This window comes from Neolamprologus brichardi, chromosome 17, assembly GCF_056152115.1.
Source record: "Neolamprologus brichardi isolate AB-2024 chromosome 17, ASM5615211v1, whole genome shotgun sequence".
In the NCBI taxonomy this organism is placed as follows: Eukaryota; Metazoa; Chordata; class Actinopteri; order Cichliformes; family Cichlidae; genus Neolamprologus; species Neolamprologus brichardi.
In genome coordinates, this window is record NC_142120.1 from 11,887,471 (window position 1) to 11,904,077 (window position 16,607).

Below are 16,607 nucleotides of genomic sequence, written 5' to 3' on the forward strand. Positions count from 1 at the left end.
CAGTCTGCATTTCTATTCGTCATGCAAACGTACATCACACCTTGCTGTGACACATGCAAGTGCTCCCGAGAAGGGACAAATGCTGCGCTTTGCTCAGCATAGTGAGAAACTGTTGTCACATGACACAAACCTTGTTTGTGAGTTGAGCGGCTTGTTTTGCGCCTTGAGGTCATTAAGTCAAATGTGAGGCCGTCTGTCTGACAGCTTAAGTTTGTCCCAAATTGGGTCATGAAGCAGGACAATGATCCCAAGCACAGCAACAAACCTACGATGGAATGGCTGAAAAAGAAAAGAGTCAAGGTGCTGGAAGTGCAGTCTAGTGAAGGTCCAGACTGCAACTTGATTAAAATGCTGTGGCAGGGCCTTAAGAAAGCTGTATCTGGAAGTCTCAGTGAACTGAAGCAATGTTGTGAAAAAATAGAGTCGGCCTTCACAACCATGTCAGAGAAATATTTGTTATACCGATATACAGTATTTAGTGTGCTATCTAAAATATAGATAGTAACTGCAGGTTTTTGGCCCAAAGCAGTTTGCAGCTGACCTTGAATAAACCTGACTTTTATTTCCTACAAACTGCAACATCTTTCCCAACAGCTTTACTGCAGAATCCAGTTCATTTGATGGAAATGAGATGACAACATACATGTGAAGTGACACTGACAGTCTTGTTGAGGAGTTACATTACAGGCACTACACTGGATGCTTACATACCTCCGTGGTGTGCATGGAAGCAGCAAATGCATATGATTTTTTAGCAGATTGCTGTTGTCAGTGTTTCATAACAGCAAATAATTGGGATTAGTCAGCGTCTGCATTTTGTTAAAGTGCTTATAACTGGTGAAAACAGGGACCACTTAGATGTAACACAGTTTAGGATCCTCAGTAGCTTTGTGCAGCTGCGATTTTCTCATGCTTTTTATAACCAAAGATAAATTGCATAGCAATTAAGTACAGTAGTAACATGCTGTTTCTAGTGTGTCAGCCTTTAAGAATCACGTTGTCCACTTTCCAAAATAAGCACAACAAGCTTAGTTCAGTTAAGGCTCTAGTTTAGTGTGATCACTGCATTGGTTATAACCACGTTGGCATCTTTGAATGTTGTTTCTTTCTGCTCCATCTTCTTGGCAGTGCCATAAATAAATGATGTAACTACAAATGTCTAATTTCTACTCTTGTGGAAAACAGAACTATAAGTGGACAAAGGACTGGAGTGAAACCAAGTATAGAAAAGAAAACTGAGGCCAGTGTTTGTGCTTCCCATCTGGATCATTTTTATTTATATTTCATCATTTTTAATGCTCCTTTCTCTTTGTAGCTAATTTTTCTGTGGTTGTTTCCCTTCTTGTTTAAGCCAACCTTTTAAGATATTCGGTATTGACCAACGTATGGGATGTAGTGCATAAATAATCTTGTATTGGCATCTATATCGACCTAAACCCAAACTAACTCCATGCAATATTTTTGATATCAGCAATGTGGAGCTGCTTAAATGGCCCTACAGCTATTCTTTAGCTAGGGTTGCTTGAATTTTTGAATTCATTAGCTCAATGTGACCATTCAAGTTAACTTTAAAGTAACTCCACAGCTCATAAACTGTATTCCTACCGTATTAGTCTTTGACTGTAGGGCTCTTCATTTATAACTCTGATCTGCTGTGAAATGTACCCACCAAGAAGTCACTGTTTCTTTCTTTTTTTCCACCTCTGCTCTTTCGTTCACCTCTTCTTTTGGGGGGTCATCCTGATATTTTATAGAATGATTCTCTATTACCAATATGGCCATGTGCATAAATACTCACAACTCATACATATTACCCACACACCTGTCATTTTTTCAGAGTGAAACACACAAAGTTAAAGGTCAGTTCTAGCTCAAGGTTGAGGTTGTGTCTATCCCATGAGAGCCCTTTCAAGTAGACACACACTAACACACAGGCCAAGACATGACATTACAAAAAGAAGGCTTGAAAAGGCTATGAAAGGATCAATGAATAATTTAACCTGTAACATCATATTTTTCCTAGCAGTAATATATACACAAACCAGCTGCATGTGTGTGTGATGTGTGTGTCTGTCACTTTGCTTTCAGTGTGGTGAATGTGAATGCCCTGTACGCTGAGAGGTGGCTATTTTGGCGGTGTAATGTGATGTGTGGGAGTATTATCAGAGCTGTACGTATGACAGACACACAGCCCTAGAGCTGACTTCCTGGAATTGCATTTTGTTGGCCTTCTCCAATATGAGACCTGTCACCTCACTCCCTCCAGGCCATGCAAACCGTGATTGAGGCATTTCTGTGAGGTGTCACTATCAAGGGCTTATGAAGGTTTTTGTGTTTCTGTGTATCGGCTTGCATGTGATGGGTAATAGGCTGGTTTAAAGACCTTCTTTTTTCAACATTTTCAGTCATTCCGCCCTCTTGCCCTTTCTTTTCTTTTTTCTTACCTCTCACCATCCCTCTGATCTTCACCTCTGGTGCCTCCTTCTTCCCTCTCCCTTCCCCCTGTCAACACTGTCATAGCTTGGGAAGCCCTGAGTGTATTACAGACCCCTCACCACTAGTTCTCTTTATGGTACTTTCTCTTTTTGAATTCAATCAGGCTTCTATAGAGCCGCCAGAACCATTTCAATTTACTACGTGGACGCAACAGGATGGAAAGTCCTACGCTAACATAAAGGTCTAAATGGAATTGAAGGCTAAAAGAGAGAGAGGGAGACGAGAGATGGAGGAAAGGTGTGGCAAGGGGGAAGTATTGAAACAGTGCCACAGAGAGATAACCGCAATAGAGTGGTAAAAATAGAGAGAGGTGGGGGAATTAGGCTAGAGAGGGTAAGAGAGAGATGAGTGAATGGGAAGAGTCTGAAGTGTTACAGGGGATACGAGGCCAGAAATGACAGTAGGGGGGAGAAAAAGGAGTGAAATGAAAGGTGGGAGATAAGATAAGGGCATACAGTAAGGAGAAGAGGTGATAAATATTGAGTGTTTTTTTATCATAAGAAAATGTGATGTGAAGTGGCTCACCAAGCAACATTTTTTTGAAGGACTGCATCACTCTCTAAGCATCTGTGATACTGCGAAGTGCTAGTGTACTGTGTTGGCTGGGTAGTAGAAGGAAATACATGATAAAGTGACGTACTGAAATGGGAATGTAAGATGAAGACAGTTTTTTATTTGTAAGTCAACTAAATGGTCTTTCTTAACCCGTGGCAATTGTATCTTTGAAAAAAATATTGAAGCCATTGCCATCTCCTCAAAGCAATCCTTTTGACCTCAACTTGCCTACTCACTTCAGGGCAGCTTTCATTCACTCTCCTCTTTGGGCCAAAATAGAATCCTCATGTCAATCCTTGCTTGCTAGCCCTTTGTGTGTTGTGTGGAGGTTAAGTGTTTTTCTTAGTACTTTTTCAGGCGAATTGAAAAGTGCCTTCGCACTTTGCTCTCGCAGGGATAGTTGCCATTTCAGTCTTGCTGAGTCATTCACTGAACCATGAGTGTCCTTCATTGGCTCAGATGTATATACCTCGCCATCACTTCTGATTAGAAAAGATTATGATGTGCGAGTGTATAGGCGTGCCAGTGTTTGCAAAGGTGAGAGAAGATGGGCATAATACTCATTCAGTCCACTTTATTCTATGCTTTCTGACCACTTAACAACTTAAAAAGCAAGAGCTAAAGCTTGGTATGCTATGACTTTCACCAAAGGCAGAACGTATGAATTAGGATATGACCGGCTCAGATAAGCCTCCCTCCATCTGTCTTCACATGTGCTCAGTACTAACATATAGTATGCATTTTCCTGTTTGATAGTTTTCTGCTAAGACTGTTCAAACAGTGTGAATACCACCTTTAATTGGTTCCAACACTCTTTACAGTTTAACCTGAAGTCTTTCAGTTTTTGCCAAGCAGCAGACTCCAGGGCTGGAAAATGAAACCAGCTTGTAAGTGCCAAAAGCTGTGGTTCCTTGAATAGCCACCTAAGGCTGGCTGCTAAAGCGAGTCAATCCCCACAAACTGCTGTGGCATATCGCCCAGCTTCACAACAGAACTAAACAAAGTTTACATCCCTGTGTAAAAACCAGTTTGGTCTCAATAGGTAATTTCTGCCTTTACACGAGCTGCACGTTATTTTTTTTACATTTTTTATTTATTTATTTTATAATTTAAAAAAAATATTCTCAGCTTGCATAATTATTGCCCACTTTAAATGACAGGTTAAAGTCACAGGTGGTTTTTAATTGGTAGAATTGGTAGCTCATAATTTAGCACTCCACCCTCTTGTCTAAATATGGTGATTTCTCCAAAAACCAATATAACGATAGCCATAAAGTGAATGCCTGTCTATACTTTTTGTTATACTCAATTATCGGTGTCTGTATTATACTCTGTCAGCTTTGTTTTTTACTTCCTAGCTTACTTTAATAAAACAGTCCCCTTCCCCCTGTGGGAGTCCATTTAGAGCTCTGCTTGTTAATCAGTCTTGTTTTTATAAGAGGGAGGTGAACTCTTAAAATACTTAAGCACTGAGCAGGGTACAATCAAAGCAGATACAGTGTTTATCTGCACCTGCTTATCTGTCTAGAGAATAGTGTGTGTTTATGTGTGTCTAAAATTGCAATTGGTATTTGTTCTTAAGAAAAATAGCCATTTGATGGGGCCATACACGAACACGCCTCTGTGCCATCACCTGCCTCGCTGTCCCTATTCATCGGCATTGCACACTGGGGGTTAAAAAGGCATAATTTGGGCCTAGGAGCCTCCTATTGTGACATTCAGAGATATTTACCTCTCAGTGGTCTTAATTGCTCAATGAAGCATGCGAGACAGCTGAACTTCCCCTTGCTTCCCACAGCCCTCCTCCATTCACGGGATTGCAGACAAAGGGAAAAAAAAGCAACAGTTAGCTTCCATTAAATGTAAATGGTAGATGTGTTTTGTGTTCCACTGGTAGCTTTGGAAAATCAGACTGCAATACAAAGCCTTTATGCATGGATGGTGTTTCAGGTCTTTTATGATTACTAGTGGTTGGGGACATTTATATTGTTAAACTTGCACTAAAGACTCCAAAGACTCTAAATCTGTCAATCACTAAACAGACAGCAGAGACAGCCATTTCTATTAAAAGCATGTACATGACAACCTTTACCAAAAAAAACAAAAAACAACCCCAAACAAAAAACAAAACCCAAACTTGTCAAACTTGTCAAAACCCTGTAGTGAATAGTAACAAAACACCAGTGGGCAGGTTTGAGCCCTTGCTAGAAAGGCACTTACTTAATTCTAAATTTAAAAATTAAAGAAAAATAGATGTGGCTGTTAAGTAGACCTTAATTACATTAAAATGCTATTACCATCAGCTAAATGGTAATTTACCATAACAATAGTACCTTTTTCTCTTATTATAGAGGTGACTGCACAATTAACTCTAATTACCTCACGTTACTCATAAACCCAAATTCACTCATGCCCTACATGAAGAAGCATCTTGTGGTATACATCTATATTTAGAGAGCATGCTGTAGCAAAAAGGTAGAAGAGGCCTGTAGCAGCAGTAAGGTGGTGATTTGTCTTTGAGGCTCTGTGGTGTTTGCTGTTTGGCACCGTCAGCTAAACAGGGCCATCTCATTTCCTGTTGTCTGCAGGAAGCAGCTGTCTGCTACTGCTACAGCCGCTGCTGCTACTCAGAGCCCCTGGTCATCAATCTCCTTGTTTTAATTGGTCTGCACCACACTGTGACAACACACACATACACACAAGTGTCTGCATACATTTACAAAGTACATGCAGAGACATAAAGGTGAATGGAGGTAGTATGTGAGAGCGCACAACCATGTATAGACAGAATGAACATCTGTTGCAAATATATGGACACACACCTGCTTGCTGTTCTGTCAAACACAGATAACCACAAAATCAACATCACTGTGTTTCTCCTACATTTGCCATTATTTACGTCCTTTATAGCCCTCCATGTTTACCTTATATAACTGTATCCGTGGAGTACAGGTGAGTGTGCAGAATACAGGAATAGTCTCTTTAAAATTAGTGTTGTTGGTCTTCCTTTCTATTTTGAGGTTTTTTCCCCTTCTTCATCTCATTGGCTGCTTTGTAGACTGCATGAAAACACTCACAGAAACAGTGGATGCTACCATGACAATTTTACCGTGCAAGGTTCAAATCCACTTAAATAACCTTCATTAGGTTGTTTTGACCATGTCTACATGCTTAAATGCATTTTTTTTTACTAAATGTGATTATTAAGCACTATAACTAGTTAGCTTTGCACGTTCTTTCATAATTGGTGGAAGCCAAAATTGGAGTTTAAACATATACATGCGAAGACTGGCACTGGCTTAATCACTAAGCCACAGTTGGAGTATGTTTGTCGGTAGTTTTTAACCCCACATTTTGAAACCAATCAAACATTTAAATATATATTTAGTCTTTTATTCAAATTATACCGCATAAGTGGAGGCAAAGAAGGCAAATGTTTCCCTAAGGTGTCAAAGAGCAGCTGATTGGTTATATTCGATTCTGAGCCAAATCATTAACTTATTCCTCTTGAATCTATGTCACAAGCTTTATTATTCTCTTTATGTATACCTACCTTCAGTTAAAACAAAAAAAGAGGAAACTATCCTGTTAATCTACAAGAACTGTGGTTACCTGACAGAACGTTTTACCTAGTGGAAGTTTGTTGCCAAGGTTACTAATTAAGGAGGTTTGGTGTGAAAACTTGTTTTTTTTTTTCATTCAAATTAGGACGCTAATCTCTTTTTTTGGTCTTCTTTTTTTATTGGGGTCAAGCACCAAATAATGGGAAGCAACTATAATAGATGCATCAGAGTGGCAGTCCTTTTTCTCTCATTCATTATGGTGTACATGCAGCTTGTGCAGCATAGGGCTACAAAAGGATTGACTTGTCTTTTAATTTTTACAAATCTCACTCTTCCTAGTTAAGGTTCTGATAATAAAGCCCATTTATACCTGCTTCTCTGAGCATGTGGTCACACTTGCTCACCTAATTTCCATAATACATTTGCATCCCCCCCGTTGTTGTTGTTGTTTTTTTTAAATCTCTTTTCTTCTCTTACAAAAACACCTGCTCTTGCACGCACACACACACACACACACGCCACTGCACATACTGCGAACACATACATCGAAAACACACCGAAAGCCTTCAGCGTATGCGATGCAGCAACGGGGGCAAGAACAGGGTGTAAACAGCAGGGAGTCTGGAAGAGGCGTGGGCGGTGTGTGGGAAGACCATATGCATTTCACCAGGGACTGATGAAAACACATGCTCACACACTTAATCACACACAGTATTGTTACATTAAGAAAAAGATAAATAAATAAAAAATAAACAAAATAAACAAAAACTATTTATTAGTCACTTTCTTTTGCTTTCCTCTGTATTCCAGTCTCACATACCCAGCCATGCAGAAAATCTTGTGTGGGTTAAAATCGGTACATACCAACTGGCAACTTAATTCTTATTCTAAATCTGTTTATTATAAAGAAAGGATCTACCTTTTAGTTTTAGTCTTTAAGCCTGAGCTCCTAGATAAAGCTGACACAGTGCCATCCTGTGGTGAATGTGGCATTTGCTTGCTTGGAACATTGTTCATCCAGAGTTGTCTATAATATCAAGTATTCTTTGACTCAGTGCTGCTGTTATGTGCCTTTGAAAGCTCTTGAGTAGATCTTTATATCCTCAGGTGCAGCTTCATCAATGTAAAACCATTGTAGAAATAATTAAGTAGTGTGTACTGGAGTGTGTAATATCCAAGAGAATCAATATAGAACATGCAGTTGGATAACAATTAAAAGATGGAAATTAGTTGGAACGGACACTAATATTACTTGTGAGATAAAGCCAATAAAGTGTTTCCTATCTATTGAAATCCTTTTATGAGTTTTGAAATCCCCCTTAAGTGGCTCGTACCATCGTAAGAAAGATTAAAATAGTGATTTCAAGTGTCCCAGAGATGTCTGTGCGTGTGTGTGTGTAAGTGCGACACACTTTATAAGTATGCCATGGTTGCAGTTATGCACAGACACAAACTCCTGCTCTCACTTATCCTGCTGCTCTCTTATTTGGCAGAGGTGCTGTTTGTCCTGTCCTTGATGTGTGACAGGTCTTTACAGAACCAGCCTTCCTCTCTGGGCAGTGAAATCAGAATTCACCATAGCCGATAGGTTCGTGCCTGAGGGGAATTCAGGGAGATTTAAAAATGCTGAGTCCCTAATCGATCTCAGCACACTCTTATTCTGCTGTCTTTCTTAAATCTCTGTCTTTATCCCATTTCTCTTTCAGCATCATTACTCTGCTGCTGCAGATAGAGATAGATGATGGGATCCCAGCCCTTTCCATTTAAAGATGCATTTGTTACCTTAGGTTTAGTTTCTAGTGGGAGATGAATTCAAAACTGCTTTAAAAACATTTTTTGTCCTTGTCTCTTCTCATTTGTTTTACCTATCTAAAAAAATATTCCAACCTTAGCTTTCTCCGAATAATCACAAAGCCATTGGGATACAGTAAATTCACTCATTAGACAGTTTCATGTTAGCATAAATATATTATGCCTGTCAGGAATGTTATTTCTTAACATGATTACACATGGGGCATGGCACCTAGAATTATCCAGCTCTAGACCCTAGGCTCTGACATCTGTTTTCTAATGACAGATAATTACATGATGTCAAGTACAATCATCTACAGTGGCTGCTAAGAAACTGTACTTAATGTGCAAGTGTGCGGCCATGTTGGATCCAGAGTGAAATACAGAGATGCAACAGTTTAACAAACACTCTGAATTTGAATGAAAGTCTGGGTATGTTTTTATGGTTTGGGGCTTGTATCGTCCGCATGCCGTGTTTTGGAAGGGTATGAGTGATGGAGTCTTGGCATCTGTGTGAAGATATGTGTGTGTGGGATCTGCTGCCTCTGAAGGCACTCTGTCTGTCTTTTAGAAGAGAAACTGGATTCATTTTATGTTTTGTGTCTGCCTGGTCACTGCTTCTATTGCAACTGTGGTGAAGGAATAGCTGTTTTGGAGAGATTGCTTCAACCTAAATGTAGCAATATGGAGTCAAGTAATACTTAACCTTTTTTTAAAAAAAATACATTACTTTGGTTTTACATTTTATTAGTGATAAATACTAAATCATTTGATTGACAATCAGAAGGATTGCTGTGAACCATTATCTTAAATGATTTAACAGGGTTATATTTTTTTTTATGATCGTGATCAGAGATTATTTAAGCATTTGGTGAAATCCCATCAAAATGTGTCAACAGTAGAATTCAATAGTGAAAGAGCATTTCCACCCACACAATGTGAAGAGAACTCAAGGGAATGGGACTAAACAAACAACTGTATAGTCTTTAAACAAAAAGACACTTATCAGTGAGACTAATCAGAATAAAGGCTTCAATTTGCGAGGCAGTATATAATGATTGGACTCTGGGGCAATTGTTTCCCGTGTTCCAGAGTGATGTGTGGATCAGGGTAAAACGAGAGGCAGATGAAGTGATGGACCTATCATGCCTGGTGTCTACTGAACAACCCTGTGGGGGCGGTGTTATGACCTGAGGTGGCTTCAGTTGGTCAGTCAAGGTTCAGCAACGTTATGTTGCCAAAGAAGGAAGTCAGCTGACTCCCTGAATGTACTGAATGACCAGGTTTTCTGTCAGTGGATTGCTTTTCTTTCCGGGCATAGTCCGAGATGACAGTGTCAGGATTCATTGGGCTACAATAGTGAAAGAATGCTTCAGGGAGCATGAGACATCATTTTCACACATGGATTGGCCACTGCAGAGTCCAGATCTTAACCCCACTGATAATCTTCAAGATGTGCTAAAGGAGACTTTATACAGTGGCCCAACTCTCCGGTCATTAGTAAAAGAGCTTGGAGAAAAATGAACGCAAATAAAGTTAACAGCAACTCCTTACATGTATTGCTTTATGATATTATCCTTTTGGAAGATCCGTGTTATCATGGTGTCTTTAAACCGTTTGAGTAGTGACATTAAGCACTATATGTGTCGTTTGTGGGTTACAGGGACTCACTCTGAAATCCTGTTGTCCCTTCAGTGATTCATTTCCTTTGTTGGGCTGTGTGGCTGTTTTTTGCCAGTCGGTGTGTCAGTGACTGTCATATTATTTTTAGGGCAGCTGGAAAAAAGGTGTGTGTGTGTGTGTGCGTGTGTGTCTGTGCGAGTGAAAGTAGATAAGCAGATTATTTAAGGTTATTAAGATTTCACACACAGGGGTGAATTTACACGGCATTATTGCTGCTGTGTCTCTCCACTGCTTCCACAGCGGCTCCTTAGCGACTTGGCTGACACCTCTGCTGTGTACACCTGCCATATGGTTGACTGGTGTGTTTTGTTGTCACCTCTCAATGAAACTGACATTGTTAACATCACATTGGGCCCAATTATAACAGCATCATCAGCTAAATGGGCAGTGTTACTGAAGTCTGGTGGCATTAAACGCATCTTATTAATGGGTAATTTTTTAAAAAAAAAATTTCTGTTAATTGGAAGCCAGTTAAGAAAGCATTTTATGTATTTGCCCACTGGTAACTTTACTAGTATGATTTTTTCATGAGGTAAGTTAGACTGGTATGCAGGTCTAAATGCACATTTATTTCTGTAGAAAAAAGAGAGCCTTAAGGATGTTGGCTGCTTTTATGAAACAGTACTACTTTGCCCTTTAAAGCGTGTCTGAAATATGCTTTGGCTACTTAATATAGCGAGACAAGACTTGTTCAGGGGAATAGAAAACTTTTTTTCCACCATTAATGCAGAGAGAATTCAAACCAGACAAGTTGAGAATCTATCAGACCAAGTCATTTTCTGTTGTTTAGTGCTGTAGCTCATGATAACAGGTGAAAATGGTAGGTTAGACAAGTGTAAAAGCAAGCTCAGATGTAGCCTTGAGAGATCACATTAAGCTAGCTGTCATTCTTCAGTGAGAGGACAGTCTGTCTCCCCATGTTTCTGTTTGAGATTTTGCTTGCAGTGTCTACAAATGGCCTTCTACACGCTGCAGAGAAGAGTACTTTCTGAGTTTTTAGGCAAGTTAATGGCTTTTAGATGGGTATGTTTGTGAGGGCTTGCATGTGTGTTTTAACTTCTATGCTGTCATTTGTTATCACCATCATCAGCATCATTAGAAGTTGTTATTCTCTCTACGGTATGCCATGCCACCAGCAAGGCAGACGTTTGGAAGATGTGGTTGTAATGATAATAAGCTGGGAGAGATTTTCTTTTAGGATCCATTTGGAAGTCACAGCTCGTCTGTGCTTTTCCCTGTGTTATTTATCCATTTACATTTTAACCAGGCTCACTACTCTATATTCCAAATGATCTCTCTGAAGCCACTCAAAAACATTTTGTTTAATGTGTGTTGTCTTGCTCACTGAACATGTGCTCTTTGGGCTGTATAAGCACTGTGGGCCCCAACAGTGCTTTTAGCCAAGCTACCTTTGCTAAACTTCCTCGCATCACCCATGGGCTCTGTATCCCGGGGAATGGGCCCGCGGCTCGGTGCCAGATGGCTGTCTGGATACACAAAGCCGTTTTACTGCCTCGTCCCTGCTACATTACTCAAACGTTATCACCCCTGCCTACAAAAATCCATCTGTGCTCACACACCAACTTATAGATTCATCATCTTGGCACTTGTATTGAAACAATGACAATAATGACAGCGTGCGATGGATCGCAGAACAACACGATGCACGTTCAACCTGGCAACTTTTATCCTGTGATCGATTTCTGGAAATGAAGTTGTCAACAACAGGAAAAAAAAAACACACACACGTATGTATGTATGTATGTATGTATGTGTGTGTGTGTATATTTATATATATCTGGGCTCCATTGTTTTGCAAGCTTGACGGTTTTAATGAGGCCACAGAAGAGTTTTTCCTACTTAACTTTCTGTTGTGGTGAGTTTCAGTGGGAATCAATGGAGGATTTAGAATAGGTTTAGGTTCCTTGCTCACCCTGTCTCTCTTGCCTACTCTGACACACAAGGATGCACACATATACAGAAACACACTGGCTCAGCTTTTGCTGACTAATTGGGTACAGTTGCTGAGTAGTGTGATCCCACGGCTTGTGCTCATTGTGTGCTTTTTGGGATTTGTTTTTATTTGTGGGCATTTTTGTGTGCGTGCATGTGTGTGTGTGTGTGTGTGTTTATGCAAGCTTTAGGTAATCAATCATCCACCTTCGCTGATCTATATTCCAGCATAGACTAAGTGTCACTAGTTGTCTGCAGTGCTACAGCCTGTGGGCCCTAACTTCCACTTCGCATTACTAAAGCACAGAGACAGGTTACCAGGCAATGGAGTAGCCTTCTTTTTTTACAAATGGTTATGTCCAGCTGAATCTCCAATTGGAGTTATCTTCACAGCCTCAGACCTGTATTATGTTCATCTCCTGTCTTCACTTTTTCAAGATCTTCCCACATAAAGCATTTCGTTTTTCCTTGTCTTTACACACTCTCTGTTTCTCTGTTCTGGAAGTTGAGGTCATACATTAACTGTCTTATAGGTCAAAGAATTCTGTTGTGAGGAGTTTGATTTATTTGTGCATTTATATGTGCTGAGCGGTTGAGAAGGCACTTACTCTTGCATGGTTTGCCCTGTGGTGTGTGTGTGAGACAAGGCCAGTGACCAGTGATTCTTTGACAAACGAGGTGTGTATGTGCCTCTACAAACCCATATATAACTGTCTGACCCTATCTGACCAAGCAGACACCAGCGTTTGGGAAGAATTCTGAGAGCATACACTCTGCAGCTGTGATTGGTTCATATCAATAACTCTGTAAAGCTCTGGTGTTTTATTTTATACTTTCCATTGTGTTCCTCTGTACACATCCACTATTGCAAACACACAGCTGAGAGTTAGCTAGTCTAACTGAAGTTTGCCCTAATGGCTCTAAGGAGCTCCACTGGAGCCTTTAAGCTTTATTGCCCTACTGAAAGGCATCTTGAGGGGCATTTAAAGCTTTCCAAAATTTGCTTCTATGGCAGACCTTACTCCTTGAATTGATGCTGGATCCAGTGATACAGTGTTATTGTGTTGCTGGTGTCAAGCCTGTATACTTCAACATGAGCCACTACTCACAGGTGTTTTTCTGATGTCTTAAAATCTCTATGTTTTTCCTTTTCTTTTCAGATTCATTAAGGAAATAGAGATGAACATGGGGCCAGGTCAAGCCAAGCAGTGCCAGCTTCGAGCTTTCCTCACTTACTACATTAATGATCTGTTCCTTAACCAGGTTAGTATAATGACAAATTGATGGATTTTATGAATTCTCACAGAGTGCGATATCAGCAGTCAGTGCACTGCTTTAGTGAAACACCAGCTTCCCCAGAAATCAATCCCTCACATTAAGAAACCGCAGCTACGCTTCATTGTAACTTCTTCCACTGCAGTCAACATCTGCTGTGGTTACCAATGAACTAAAAAAAATCCAGGTAGTGTTTAAAAAAACAAAACAAAACTCGACCTAATTTAAATTTAGCTGTTATTCCTTTCAGTATTGTCTACTTGTACAATTTTGCACTTAATCTGCTGTGTCAGCATTTCCATGTCAAAGTCCTTTGGTTACAACACCATTCTGGACAGAAAGACCAAAGCGAAACAAACCACATATTCTCAGTTTTCTCTGTGAGAAGAAGCACAATGGCATGGTAGTTTAGGTACAAGGAGGCCTTTGAGATAATTAGCAGCCAAATTTACATCTTTAACATTTTTTTTTTTGCTTTTTACAGACACAATCTCAAACTCTTGTAAATGCTGGATTTTTAAAAAATGTATTGTAGATGCTACTGTATTTATATATCTCCTCTCACTGAACACTGATTTTTTTATACTGCATTCACTTAGTGTAAACTTGTGAATACAAATAAACCCAAATAAATTTGACTTAGTGTAGTTTAATTGATTTAATTTTCGTACTGTCCTATAGTTCTTAAAATTGGGTGGATTTAGCAGTATTGCCTGTTTTTAAAAGAAAAAAGTAAACTACTTTTTTGTTTTATTTGGAGTGACATAAAATACCAATAGACCAATTGGATTTGTTGGAATAAGAAAACACACATCACTGCAAAGGTTCTTAAGATACCTTGAAGAGAAATCAAGGTTTTTGGGTTTGGGGGGAAAGCTACAATATTTATAGAGATATTTATTATTTTGTGTAATTATTTCAGGCATATTTAAGTATAATTTTTTATATTTTTTATATTTTTTTATTTTTTATATTTACAGTTGCTTAGATGTTGCTAGATAGTCTGTGGTAATAAACTTTTTATAACATCGTATATGTATAATAGAGTAAACAATACACATATATCTTGACATCTTACATCACATGTTGATTTCCTGCCCTAATTTTTAGTTTCACTTTAACAGTTTGTAAATACATAAACATACATTCCCAGAAATTTTTAATATAATGTAACTGAAGCTGCTCATATTTTTGAAACTTGCACATTTCTAGTAGTTTGGATTGTTCATTGTTGTTAAATGACTAATTCTTGCTTACAGAGTGTGTGTTTAACTTTTTTAAGGCTATTCAAAAGTTCAAAATGCTGCTGTGTCTTCGCTCCTCATTAGCTGATAACCTTTAAAACTCTGCAGTGAAGAGGGGGAGGGAGCAAGACGCTCACAATATTGTTTGCACCGGGCCTTTATTTCTCTCCCATTTAGATATTGAAATGTAGGCATATTTCTATACTTTTTTTCATTCCTGTTTCACAGTGGTTTCCTCAGATGCTAAAGTTGCAGTCTTTTCACAACACTAGAACTGCATCACGCACAGGTTACCCACAAGGTCTTATTTCTTAAGAATAAAAGCTCACTTCACCTGCAATTTTAGCTTCTTACATCAGGAAACCACAAGCAGTGTTCGTGTGAATGAAAGGAAGCTCAACGGGAAGAATCTGAGCCAAACCCGATGTTTTGAAGCATGGACTTTCAGGGCCTAGTCATGTTCAAAACGAAATGGCATAGTACTAGAGACCACTCTTGCGTTTGAATTGCAAGGTCTTAGCTCAGTGGAGTAAGGTGTGCTAATGCAACTACACGTTATTTTCCAAATATATGTGGCCATAGATAGAACATAGATCTCTTCCTGTTTGCAGGTGCATGTATTTTAAACAGAAGAGTTTCCTGCACAAATTAAATCTATTCTGCATCAATCGGTGTTTTATTTGTTTGGTTTAAAACTGCTTTAGCACAAATGGAATTGTAATTCTGCCTCATGGAAACATTTGTCTCTCAGTCTCTTAGATTTTCTTTTCACTTTTACCTACGTGATATGTTGTTTTCAAGCTGCGATCTATTTTCCCCAGCTATTTTCATTTATTGCATCTTTTGTCAAGTCAAGCCAAGCCAGCTTTATTTATAAAGCACTTTAAAACAGAAAGTACTGACCAAAGTGCTTAACATTAAGAACAGAATAAAAATGCAAAACCATTAATACCAAAAACAATTCAAAACAAGTAAAAATCAACTCTTCATTCATTTCGTCTGTAAATATACTATTTGACGCAAACTTTTGTCAATCAACCATTAGGTACGGACAGAGATTAATAAGGAAATCGAGGCAGTTAGCAAGGCAGCTGATCCTCTGAAGATTCTTGCCAATGCTGATACCATGAAGGTTCTTGGTGTCCAGAGACCCCTACTGCAGGTAAGAGACACTCACCATATTCCAATCAACAATGTAACAACTTGTAAATGTACTGATACTATGTATGTAATGGAAACGAACGTGGAGAGTATTGCCAACACAACTCACACAACTCAACGTCACAAATTGTGTCCTTAAAAATTATCATCAGGTTAAATCAACAATCTTCTCAGTGTAAAGTGGACACCTGAACACTCATGGACTGGACAAGGATTGTGCAAAGGGTGACTACCTACAGTTGCAAAGAAATCATTTGATATGTTTCATGAATACCTAAAAGAAGAAAAGTATTTGTGTGTTATTAGTTCAAACAGATTGTTTATAACTATCACTTCAACGAGGAAAAGCCTGGTAATTCCATAAGGTTTCCAAACTTTTTACTGCAATTATCTACCCGCTTTGATCAGGTTTGTCAGCACTTTTGCTTTATCTGGATTCTATGAAGTGCATTGGACTTTTTTGGTGTTAAAAACCTCACAAACCTGTGTGCACCCACAATATGCGAATAGCACATGTCTGGATGCATGCAGCTGTTTACGTACATTCACCTCACTGTTTTCTGTAAACTGTTTCTTGGTTTAGGTTTTTAGACAGACAGATTCAGAATCCCTTCTCCCTCACTTTCTCTCTCAGATCATTATGATCAGCCTGCCAACTATCTCACAGGATCATAATTAACGCTGAAATCGTGCTTGATCTTTTTGGAGCGATTTCTAAGTGGTGGTTACAGTGTGTGACACACGTGCACATATATGTCGTAGCACTTATATGTGTCTTTCATGGGCCTTTTTCTGCAAAAAACAAATTTTTGATAATAATGGCTGACCTTCTGAGGGTTTTGTGGTTTTCACTCTGTGTCCATGACACACACACACCACATGACTG

The 16,607-nt window shown here is 39.1% G+C and overlaps 1 protein-coding gene across 1 annotated transcript in view; it reads left to right on the forward strand.

The window, feature by feature from the left end:
- exoc4 (exocyst complex component 4) overlaps window positions 1-16,607 on the forward strand; it is a 133,180-nt gene that overhangs the window by 65,991 nt on the left and 50,582 nt on the right. The window contains exons 12-13 of the mRNA XM_006780713.3: window positions 13,202-13,304; window positions 15,606-15,722. Coding sequence (XP_006780776.2) covers window positions 13,202-13,304; window positions 15,606-15,722 — 220 coding nt within the window. The remainder of the gene's footprint in view (window positions 1-13,201; window positions 13,305-15,605; window positions 15,723-16,607) is intronic.